General features: G+C 40.6%; 2 protein-coding genes across 3 annotated transcripts; both read left to right on the plus strand.

The window, feature by feature from the left end:
- Positions 1 to 327: 327 nt before the first annotated feature.
- lrrc23 (leucine rich repeat containing 23) lies at positions 328 to 2,893 on the plus strand (the record flags this gene model as incomplete). The annotated part of the gene is made up of 8 exons (XM_079238515.1): positions 328 to 461; positions 1,108 to 1,217; positions 1,341 to 1,461; positions 1,543 to 1,684; positions 2,085 to 2,215; positions 2,309 to 2,445; positions 2,565 to 2,769; positions 2,861 to 2,893. The coding sequence occupies exons 1-8, from the start codon at positions 375 to 377 to the stop codon at positions 2,891 to 2,893; spliced, it is 966 nt and encodes a 321-aa protein (XP_079094641.1). The 5' UTR covers positions 328 to 374.
- Positions 2,894 to 3,801: 908 nt separating this feature from the next.
- On the plus strand, positions 3,802 to 10,490 carry tktb (transketolase b). Of its 2 annotated transcripts, XM_079238796.1 has the most exons (15): positions 3,891 to 4,007; positions 5,198 to 5,226; positions 5,794 to 5,911; positions 5,999 to 6,112; positions 6,267 to 6,364; positions 6,593 to 6,784; positions 7,126 to 7,253; positions 7,338 to 7,534; positions 7,669 to 7,833; positions 8,168 to 8,324; positions 8,408 to 8,538; positions 8,622 to 8,705; positions 8,845 to 8,941; positions 9,066 to 9,185; positions 9,704 to 10,490. In XM_079238796.1, the coding sequence occupies exons 3-15, from the start codon at positions 5,828 to 5,830 to the stop codon at positions 9,874 to 9,876; spliced, it is 1,740 nt and encodes a 579-aa protein (XP_079094922.1). In that variant the 5' UTR covers positions 3,891 to 4,007; positions 5,198 to 5,226; positions 5,794 to 5,827; the 3' UTR covers positions 9,877 to 10,490. The 2 variants fall into 2 exon arrangements, with proteins under 2 accessions (XP_079094921.1, XP_079094922.1); XM_079238795.1 differs by lacking the exon at positions 5,198 to 5,226 and having other exon boundaries at positions 3,802 to 4,007.
- The last annotated feature ends 478 nt before the right edge of the window (positions 10,491 to 10,968 follow it).

Here is a 10,968-nt window from a genome sequence, read left to right on the forward strand (position 1 = left end):
ATATATATATAATTTTTTTTTTTTTTTTTTTTAAATAAAAAAAAAAAACAAAATCAAACATTTGCACCCCTTCCCTCTTTTCTTGCTGCGACTGTAGTGGTTTCCATAGTGACAACAGTAGCAAACGTCTCGGGTGGCTAGCTAGCACTATTAGCCACAAAAGGCAGTTCTGCTAGCTCTGTTGAATGATAAACACTAAACTTATTGTAGAAAGGGAACTTTTAAATGAGTGTCTTGAGTTGTATTTGGACCTCCTGGTAGATTTTTGTCATATTTTGTTCAAACGCTGATCTGACCAACGACTTTGCTAGGTTACAGGTCTAAGTTGTGCGACTGTTAAGTAAAAAAAAAAAGAAAAAAGCAAATTTACCAGGATGTCTGATGTGTACGAAGATGAAATTTTGTCGGATGTGGAAGGCGAGGAAGATACGCGTCAGGAAGACGTCAAGAAGGACGAGAAGGTACCGAGAGAACATTAATAAAGCACATTTAATTTTCGTAGCCAGTGTGTTATCTTGCTGGTTATGGATGGGGAAACAGTGGTGATCGTCATATGCATCTGAAAGTCCTCGTTTCTCACATTTATAAATGCAACGAAATGGGAGAAATGGCTTCAATGTAGTCCATTTCTAAATCGAATACTTTGTAACAGACTGATTTCAGATTAAGCACTGCATGAACTCACACGTGACTTTACATTGGATGTACAACTACTTGCCAAACTCCCAGTCGACACGCTAGTGAAAATCTGTGCCATGTTCAGATTGGGGTACAGTGTAAAACAGGTGGACATTTGTCTGAGGGTTGGTTGCGCCAAACAAAATCTACACATAATAAAATCCAAATGAATCAGCACTACAATATACAACAATGCATATTACTGTTTTTTTTGTTTTTTTTTGCAGAGTGCTACCAAAATTTCTTTGCAATGGCACTGCGATGACAAACTTCCTTATGCCCTCCATAATATAGTTGCTCACTGCCTTGTGAATATATTTGCAGGATAAACTTTTAAACCAATTGATCTAATCAAAAATCCTTCTGAGTTAAAAGCACTTCCATTTGGACAATTCTAACTCCTTTACATATTTTGTTTGTGCTCTACAGATGCAAGCTTGCCAGTTGACCAAAGAGATGATAAGTGAGGGGCTTTCTTTGCTGTGTCGGACAGGGAATAGACTAGGACATGCCTTTGTTAGACTGGATCTTAAGAACAAGTAAGCAGGCAAAGACACAAGCATGACAACGTTTCTTTTGTATTGTCTGGCATTATTTATTTCTTTGATTTTAAAAACCAATTTTGTCCTGGTCATTCTTCTCTGTCCCACTTTAATCCTCAGAGGACTAAATGACATAGCTGCAATCAGCAGTTATATTCACATACGTTATCTGGACTTATCAAACAACTACCTTACTGATCTTTCTCCTCTGGCATCTCTGAATCAGCTACTATGGCTGAAGGTAAGAAGCTGTATTTACTAAAGGAAATTTGTGGAACAGTGAATACTTTGCACATTGTGAATCTTTCAACTCTTTTTGCAGGTTGACAGCAATGCTATGACCTGCTTCAAAGGGCAAACCTTTGCTGAGCTGATCTTCTTGCAGTGGTTGAGTGTGGCAGCGAATAAGTTACAAGACCTAGATGGCCTAGTGGGGCCTTCTTTAGAGAGCCTCAATCTTACAGGTTTCTCATTTGATTTTTGTTTCCAGTAGAGTAAACATTTTCAACAACAGTTCCTGTGTAGAAGCATTTATTTTAGGTGTTTATGATTGTCTTCCGTGAGATTATAATCAGACATTTATAACAGGGGTGCCCTGCTCCTGTCCTCGAGGGCCACAATCCTGCAAGTTTTCCATGTATTCCTGTTCCAACACACCTGATTCAAACTAATCAGTCATTGTGCAAAACTTCATTGGTTGTTGGATCCATTTAATGGAAACCAGCTGTTTTGGAAGGGATACACCGAAAACCTGCAGGACACTGACCTTCAAGGGCCGAATTTGGAAATCCCTGATTTAGAAGCTAATGTATGTTTTAGCAAAAGGAAAGAAAAAAAACTGACGTGCTAAAATCTCTCTTGCAGGTAACAGTATTCAACAAGTGACTGGTCTTCAGATTGGACATTTTGCAAATCTGGTAACTCTAGAACTCAGGGGGAATCACTTGGAGACCACTGGTGGCATTAACCTTCCAAACCTGCAGCGCTTATATCTGGTACTAAAATAACTTTGATTTAATTAAAACACAGACGTATTGTTTTTCTATTAGCCTTTATACAAATATATTCACTCAAAGTTTTCTTTTGAGGCCCAAAATGTAATAAAACGTCTTGAGGGTTTGGAGAAGTTGGAGCACCTTACCATCCTTCACCTTCGAGATAATCAGCTTGAATCTCTGGATGGTCTGAGCCCCAACATGAAATGTCTTCAGTACCTCAACGTCAGGTATTACAGTTTAATTTTAAGAAGAATCAGAGCCTTGCCATTGTTGCCCAACTATTAAAAACAAACAAACAAAAAAAAAGTAAAACTTGAATTGTTATGTCTATGTTTCTCTCTTTTAGAGGCAATATAATCACAGATGAAAAAGCCCTACAAAGCCTTGGGCTGGTGTCAAAAACTCTACGAATTCTGGTCCTTTCTGAGAACCCAATGGTAGAAACTTTATACTACCGGCTAAATGTACTAATCCTCACACCACAGCTGGAACGACTCGACAAGGAGCTCATCTCCCTCGAAGAAAGTATTGAAGTCCGGCGGACAATTAAAGTAAAATTAAAAAATCTTATTTTTCACTGTGGCAAAGTGAGAAAAAAAATTCTCTTCTGCTCCTTTGTCTTAATGATGTATATCATTTCAGGAACTTAAAGAAGAGGAAATACCTGAGCCATAAGATTTCAAAAGACAGCCAGAATGGGGAAGTGTTCAACTGACTTGAATGTCTTGAAGAGGCAGGCCTTTTGTTTATAACTGGGTTACTGTGATTGCACCTCTGATTGCTAAACATGACATGTCTTGCTCAAGTAATCACCCATGTTAATGTTTAGTCTCACTAAAACTATCAACAATAAAATTTCAAGTGTATTTATGTCTGATGAGTCCATGAAAATGTAGAAACACTGAAAATAAGCTCAGATAACAAAGGAGAGCGTCAGTGGGATAAATGGAATTTTTCACCGAGTAAGGATGAGAGAGCAAAATCTGACACTTCCTTGTTGGCAGCCATCCAGCTGCAGCTTTAAAGGGACAGTTACAGGAAGGATGTTTTTGGAAAATAAACACATTTACACATATATAAACATACATATGAGATAATAAAAAATCTTTCTGATTTGTTGTATGAGATTTATGGCATTTACACACCAAACTATCATAGCAATTGCAAAACCAGGAAATGAAATCCTCACCACACTGACTGAATGCAGTAATTCTGGCACTCCCCACTCCTTGAAACAGTCTGTGCAAACTGTATTTTATTATCTCTCCGCGACATGGTAGAACATATGTAGTTAAAGTCTGATAATAACATGCTAAAGTTTGAAAACTGTTTAAGGTGTGGCTGAAAATGCCATTCAGGCGTTTTGTTGGTGATTTACTGATTCATAGAAGGGATCTTTAAAGGAGAAGTAATGTAAGATTTGCATCTTTAAGCCGAACTGAAGAGTTTGTGAAAGCAGTCTCATCCGACTGTGTCGTTTCTGTTCCTCCAATGATGACCGTGGGTGGGAGTGGCCGTTCGTGGACAGATAAACCTCTCCCCCACTCGCCTTCGCTCCTCCTTCCTGTCGTGCTGCAGCTAACCACGGCGTGTTGAACCTACGACACCGAGAAGTAGTCGTTTAGATCAAACAATCCACATTACCTCTTCAAGAAACTACTACTCAATAATTCCCAGAAACCATGACTAGCTACCACAAACCCGACGAAAAGACTGTGCAGGGGCTGAAAGACATCGCCAACAAGCTAAGGATCAACTCCATCAAAGCAACCTGCGCGTCCAACTCCGGGTAGGTTTTTAGTTTCTTAAATTTCCTGAAGGAAACCAGAATCACAAAGTTATTTGACACGTTTTTACCTGCAGGGCCTGGCTGCGCGTGCCGTAAATTATATCCACGCGGTGAAACCTGAGTGAAATTTAGCTAGAGCTAGCAGCAAGTAATTAAATAAAAGGGCTGCTGCTATTGGTCAGTTGAGTTTGTCTGGCGAACATAGCCGAGGCTATCCAAGAGGCTGTAGTTGTATTTTATGTATTAAAAAATGAGGTGAGAAGTTATCGACTGATTAATTTAGGCCCATCAAGAGTAATGCTGTTAAGTAAGTCCTACTAGATAGTGTCGCCGACTTGCATTGACTAGCTAGCCGATCACATGGTCTCGGTAGGATGAGTCTCGTGGTTAGTTTAACACTTGGACTACACATACGGCATAAACGCTAAACTGCTGTCAGAGTTGTGTCAAGCACGACGGACAAAAAGTAGCAAACGAGATATGGAGCCGCGTCGTTGCTTCATCTTTATAGCCGTGTTCCCAGAAGATTTGAAGCAGCTATTCCTTTCTTTTCATCTCCACTCGGGGAAGTAACCTTATAGATTGATGCAAGTCCAAGCGGGAATGGTTGAAAAGAGTGCAGCCTTATCAGTCCTGTCTGCCCTTTGCTCCTTCCTCCCCACTCCTTCAGTCACGTGTAAACGCCTGGCAGGTCATGCAGAATTGAACAGAAAACCACGAGTAAAACATTCCAGTTTGGGAAATGCCTCCAGTGATGGCCGCTTCCCAGTCAGCTGCAGTTGTATCATGTCTGTATGTTAACTTTGGGAGGTGGCAGTATGGTAGGGGGAGGATGGTTTTTGCGCCAGTTTGGGACATTCTCTAGACTTGTAATCCCATTAGGAAATACAGTTAAACTCATGTGTTCAACCGCTTTTCCCCCACCTACAAGGCTATAGATTACAGCTTGACTATTTTCATTGTAACTATTAGAAAGAAAAACCCATTATTGTGCAATTTCATGTCATTGTACCTTGACAAGGAAATGAAATTTGGAATGACTTTTTAAATGAGCTGTCACTTATAACAAAGGGTGCTGTCTTTAGTTTATTCTTTTCCCCTCTTCCTTATTCTCTGACTAATGCAACGCATTCATGAAGATGTGATTAGTCTTTAACCTTCTTCTGAACTAACCTTGCTTTATTTTTCAGCAGGTTCTCTTCCAACCGAAGAGCAAGCGGTAAACAGGAAACTATGATTTTGGAGTGAAATTTAACAGTGACTGCAATGTAGAGTTTTAATAACCGTACAACATAGCATGGTTAAAGTTGTGCCAGGTGTAACTTAACCCCAGAGGGAAGTTGAGCTTTGTTGGGTAATGGGGAAATTCTGAAACAGTTGATTACAAACACTTCAACAACTATGCAGCAACTAACAGTTTCATAAGCTTGCTTTTATATTTTAGTCTGAAGACCCAGTTATGGTAACTTGAATTGGTTGTATGGCACATTAACAATATGAGTGAGATTCCTAATCCATGAAAAGTCATTTTGCAAAATATCCCATTTTAGGAGTTTCTGTCAAATTGTCATGCTCTTTGCAAGCGGCTAATTTTTATGTTGATGTTTCTCTGTCAAACTCAGCTTTGTCGTTTTTAAAAAGTGTTGTTAATGGGTGATTTCATTTTAAGTCCAAATTCATGTTCTGAATGTAACAGCACATGCATGTATGTGCACGATATGTTTACTAATTCTACAACACTTTCACTGACAACAGTTGCTGATGATCTGTTACTTTTGCCCTCCAGCCATCCAACGTCATGCTGCAGTGCAGCAGAGTTGATGTCTGTACTGTTCTTTCACACCATGCGCTATAAGGCAGATGATCCTCGTAACCAGTGTAACGACCGCTTTGTTCTCTCAAAGGTTGGTGTCCCTCTTTCTTTTCCCCACCATAGTATGTTTTTATGGTTCATTCACAGCACATATGACAAATGCTCTTTATTTCACCAGGGTCATGCTGCACCAGTCTTGTACGCCGCCTGGGCCGAGGCAGGTTTTGTGAAGGAGTCAGATTTGCTGAACCTGCGCAAGATTGATTCTGACTTGGAAGGCCACCCCACACCAGTAAGTCTGGACCCCTCACTGGTTACCATTTTTGGAGAGACTGCATAGTGTCTGTTATTTATTATTAAAAATGAACATCAATTAAAAAATCGAAGTATACCTCATGTCATCTTCTTTTTTTTTTCTCTCTCTTATCTGTCCTCTTATAACCCAGAAACTGGCATTTGTTGATGTGGCTACAGGATCTCTTGGACAGGGTCTTGGGGCTGCCTGTGGGATGGCCTACACTGGCAAACATTTTGACAAATCCAGGTCTGTGTGACTTCAGTAGAATTAGATGAATGGCATTACTGCAGTCAGTTGCTTAACAGAGGCTTTGTTTGGCATACATGCATTTAGCCATTCCTGAGATCAGCAGAAGTTGTCTGCAGAAACAATGCAGTAGATATGGAACTAAGGTCAACGCAAATGTGCCCCTGTTGCTCATTGATTTTTGCCGATCCTGATTACTCCCTTTTATGCCTTATCTTTACACTGTAGTTACCGTGTGTACTGCATGCTTGGTGATGGAGAGTGTTCAGAGGGGTCTGTGTGGGAGGCCATGGCGTTTGCTGCCTATTACAAGCTGCATAACCTGGTGGCGATTCTGGATGTGAACCGGCTCGGTCAGAGTGAACCTGCACCCCTGCAGCACGACATGGAGACCTACCGCAAGCGCTGTGAAGCTTTTGGGTCAGTATCAAAATAAGGCTCTCCAACTACTGGAATACAATTATGGATATTATTGCTCCTGACACTTGGAGAATTATGGCTTTATGCTGTCAAACTTCACCATGTTGGTGCAAGGTTTGGGACATCAATGCCAAAGTTTTAATCGAGGTGAAATCTCTGTGCTTAAACACATCAAGCCTGCGTTGCCTTGTGGATAACCCAAGCTCAGTCACTTGACCTCTTTAGTCTTTGCCTCGGTCTGAGTTAATAAGTTTGATGTTTAACATGTTTGTTCAGATGACGAATGGCCTTGTCTGGAGGTTAATATTTGTTTTGAAGGCTGGTATGTTAAATTTGTGTAGGTGGAACACCTATGTTGTGGATGGACATGATGTGGAAGAGCTATGCAAAGCTTTCTGGCAAGCTCAGCAGGTCAAGGATAAACCCACCTGCATTGTTGCCAAGACATTTAAAGGAAAAGGACTCAAAAGTATGTAAACATGAAAACCTTTCTTTATTTACTATGTAAACATTCAGGAACATTTATTGTCTGACACTTGATCCTTTTTTGTAGATATCGATGATCACGAAAATTGGCATGGAAAGCCGATCCCCAAGGACAGGTTGGATGACATCCTGAATGACTTGCAGTCTTTGATCCAGGTCCCCAACAAGACTCTGTGCCCTGAGCTGCCCAGTGATGACACAGCACCGGCAGACCTGAGCACAATCTCCCTGCCTTCACCCCCAGCTTACAAGAAGGGAGACAAGGTACACTAAGTTGCTTATAAATATCTTTTTCTTCCTTCCAGAAATCCACAGAGATCCCGTTTTATCGGGGCTTTCATGGAATCAGGATTGTCATTTTGATTTAAATCCTCCTTTTTTTGTTTTTAATCCTTAAGATGGCAACAAGGAAAGCATATGGTATAGCGCTGGCCAAACTGGGTGAAGCAAGCCAGAGAGTGGTGGCCCTCGATGGAGACACCAAAAACTCAACATTCTCAGAAACCTTCAAAAAGGCCTTCCCTGAACGCTACATTGAGTGTTTCATTGCTGAACAGAACATGGTAAATGTTTGTTTTTTTTCGTTTTTTTTTTTTTAATTTAAAATTCAGTTGATTGAGTTTGTCTAGAAGCCGAACGATAAAATCATTTGCCGATCCTCCGGAGAGTTAAACAGTTATGAAAGAGACTTGACTTTCATAACTGTTTTGAGCCGACTTGGCTTTCCACTCGTTACCACCGTAATCTTCTCCACTTAGTCTAATCTGTTACTATTCATTCTTGCACATGGTGATAATCTCAGACTGTTCTGTGTGTCACCTGAGCTTCCACACTTGCTTAATTTAATCAGTTGTCATTTACCATCACCCACTGAACTGGAATTACCCTTATTTACAGGTTGGAGTGGCCATTGGCTGTGCTACCCGTGACCGCACCGTTCCATTTGCCAGTACATTTGCTGCGTTCCTCTCTAGAGCCTATGATCAGATTCGTATGGGAGCCATCTCCCAGTCAAATGTCAACTTGGTAGGGTCTCATTGTGGAGTCTCCATTGGTAAGCATGGAAACGAAGTACTGTTACTACTGTTGGACTGAATCCTTGCACTCTGTTCTTGATGACACTTACTCTGTCCTCAGGTGAGGATGGTCCATCCCAGATGGCCCTTGAGGACTTGGCCATGTTTCGAGCCATACCAACATGTACAGTATTTTACCCCTGTGATGCAGTGTCAACAGAGAGATCGGTCGAACTAGCAGCTAACACAAAGGTTAGTAGCCCGTCTCATGATGGTGTTTCCTACCTGGAAATCTTCAACTATGCATGCAGTAATAAATTACTTCCTGTTTTCAGGGAATCTGTTTCATCCGCACCAGTAGACCAGACACTGCCGTGATCTACTCTCCAGATGAGAAGTTTGAAGTGGGAGTAGCTAAGGTGATGTCTAAAAATGGAGTTGTTTTTCTTTATAAAATGGTCTTTGTGCTTTTTTTTTTTGTTGTACATTAGTCAAATAAGAAAAAACCCACAACATCCCAAATCAGTTTTCTGTATAAATTATGGTATTGATCTCTAGGTGGTGCGTAAGTCTGACAACGATCAGGTGACTGTGGTTGGAGCTGGTGTTACTTTGCACGAAGCCCTTGCTGCTGCTGATATGTTGCAAAAAGAAGGTAACATCACACTGCCCTCTAGCTGACAGATGGACATGAGTCTAAATGTCTCTTCTGCAAGGAGTAGAGTCTGAATACTCAGTTATCTTATATGGCCTAATAATCCCGTACTGAACTTTTACAGGAAAGAACATCCGTGTTATTGATCCATTCACCATCAAGCCTCTGGATGCAGAGACCATTCTGACCAGTGCCAGAGCCACAGGAGGACAGATCATCACAGTGGAGGACCACTATAAGGAGGGTAGGCTGTTCATTTTTAATGGACATGGAGATTTTCCTCTGCAGTACTTTGCCATGTGCATGTATGTGGTGTTCTATATTTACTTTGGTTTGTTTTGATATACGTAAATAGTTATTTTTATCACTTAAAGCACTTTGTGTTGCCTTTTGCAGGAAAAGCACTTTATTTAAAAAAGTTTGATTTGATGCCATAAACTAAGTGGAATAGAAAATGGATGGATTGATGCTTTTTCATGCACCTAACGACGGCAGCCACATTGACTTGGTCGAGTTATCTGCTGCTGAATGTAGAGCAGAAGTTTCTTTTTACACAAGCAGTAAAATTTCCCTCTCTGCTTGAACAGAAATGGTCTTGCACATAGATTTGTTCAAAATGCAAGGTTTTTGTGGTCGGAACTTTTTTCCTTTTTGAAGACATGTAAGTAGCGGTTTGAAAAAGCCTGTCATGTTGTGTGGGGTTAAATAGTTGCAGTCTATTTATTTTATTTTTTTCAATGATGGCTCACCTTCTTTGTCCAGGTGGTCTTGGTGAGGCGGTACTGTCTGCAGTGGGAAAGGAACCTGGAATTGTCGTCACTCGACTGGCTGTGTCGGGTGTTCCCCGCAGTGGAAAGCCTCAGGAGCTCCTGGACATCTTTGGCATCAGTGCTAAGCACATTGCCAACGCAGTCCGCCAGACCTTCGCAAACTAAAGATCCCATTTCATCTTTGTGGTGTTGTCACAACTCGCTGCTTGCTGCAGTCTGAAGACCTGCTGGCCTCTGTCATCTTGTGGCTTTTGATTTAGCTGTTTACTAACCATGCATTACTTTGACATAAAGAAGTAACTGTAACTTTAGCTCCCATTGTTGCACCTTTCACTCTCTTCAGATGGCCCCCACTATTCATTGATTGATTGATTTTTGGTTTAAAGCTGTAGTGTCTGGCACCATGGACTGAAGCACTTAATACTAATAATGTGACTGAGTTTTGGATTTAACTGTCAGGCAACATCATTCCTCCAACACATGGGGACCATTTTCCATTTCTGCCATTTTACGGTAATTTTCCTCTTTTTCAAACTGCTGTTACCGTCTTATCATTAAAGTGACAGATTAGATTACTGTCCTAGTTTTCTTGGTATACTTTTAACGCTTAAGCTGGACTAGAGCTGTTTTTCCTCCACTCTTAGTGAAGTTTGTTTAGACATAAACAGTTTGAACAATCCACAACAATTCCTGGTCATGCAGGTGTCACAATGTTACTGGCTTTTAAGGTCACCACTGTCAACCTGTTATTGCTGTGTTGTGCTAAATTAAAATAACCTGCTGCCTACTGTTGATCTTGTTTTGTGGTGTTTCATTTGCAAGCATTTGCTCAGTGATGTTACCAGATTCAGCTCATTTCCAGTGGCAAGACTAGTCCTACATTTACACACTAATGTGAAAGTCTAAAAGCAAGATTGATCATGCAATTTTTTTATTTATTTATTTTTCCCTCCCTTCATTTAATGATCAACTTTGAGTTTAATTTGCTCCCAAAGACGTCCTAACAGGAAATACACACTTGTATCCTTATATTTACACATGCAACACTTCTTTTCAGTCAGTACCCCTGCATTGCCCTGCCCCTTTTCTATATTTCCTGCCCTAAATTCTCTCCTGAAATGCTTACATTTCTGAAATCAATCAAATAAACCACAAAGTCAACGGGACTTTTAATCAACAAATGGGTAATAAAAACGGTATAACAATTCACCTGTTAGAGGGGGGTCTGAGTCACCACATGGGTCCAGGAATTTTTTT

Source organism: Telmatherina bonti (assembly GCF_933228915.1).
Source record: "Telmatherina bonti genome assembly, chromosome: 4".
Taxonomy (NCBI): domain Eukaryota; kingdom Metazoa; phylum Chordata; class Actinopteri; order Atheriniformes; family Telmatherinidae; genus Telmatherina; species Telmatherina bonti.

Excerpts from the sequence above, each read along its gene's own strand:
- tktb (XM_079238795.1), top strand. The coding sequence starts at position 3,901 with ATGACTAGCTACCACAAACCCGACGAAAAGACTGTGCAGGGGCTGAAA. Across the intron at positions 8,325-8,407 it reads TCATTGTGGAGTCTCCATTG|GTGAGGATGGTCCATCCCAG; the intron begins GTAAGCATGGAA and ends CTCTGTCCTCAG. Across the intron at positions 8,539-8,621 it reads AACTAGCAGCTAACACAAAG|GGAATCTGTTTCATCCGCAC; the intron begins GTTAGTAGCCCG and ends TCCTGTTTTCAG.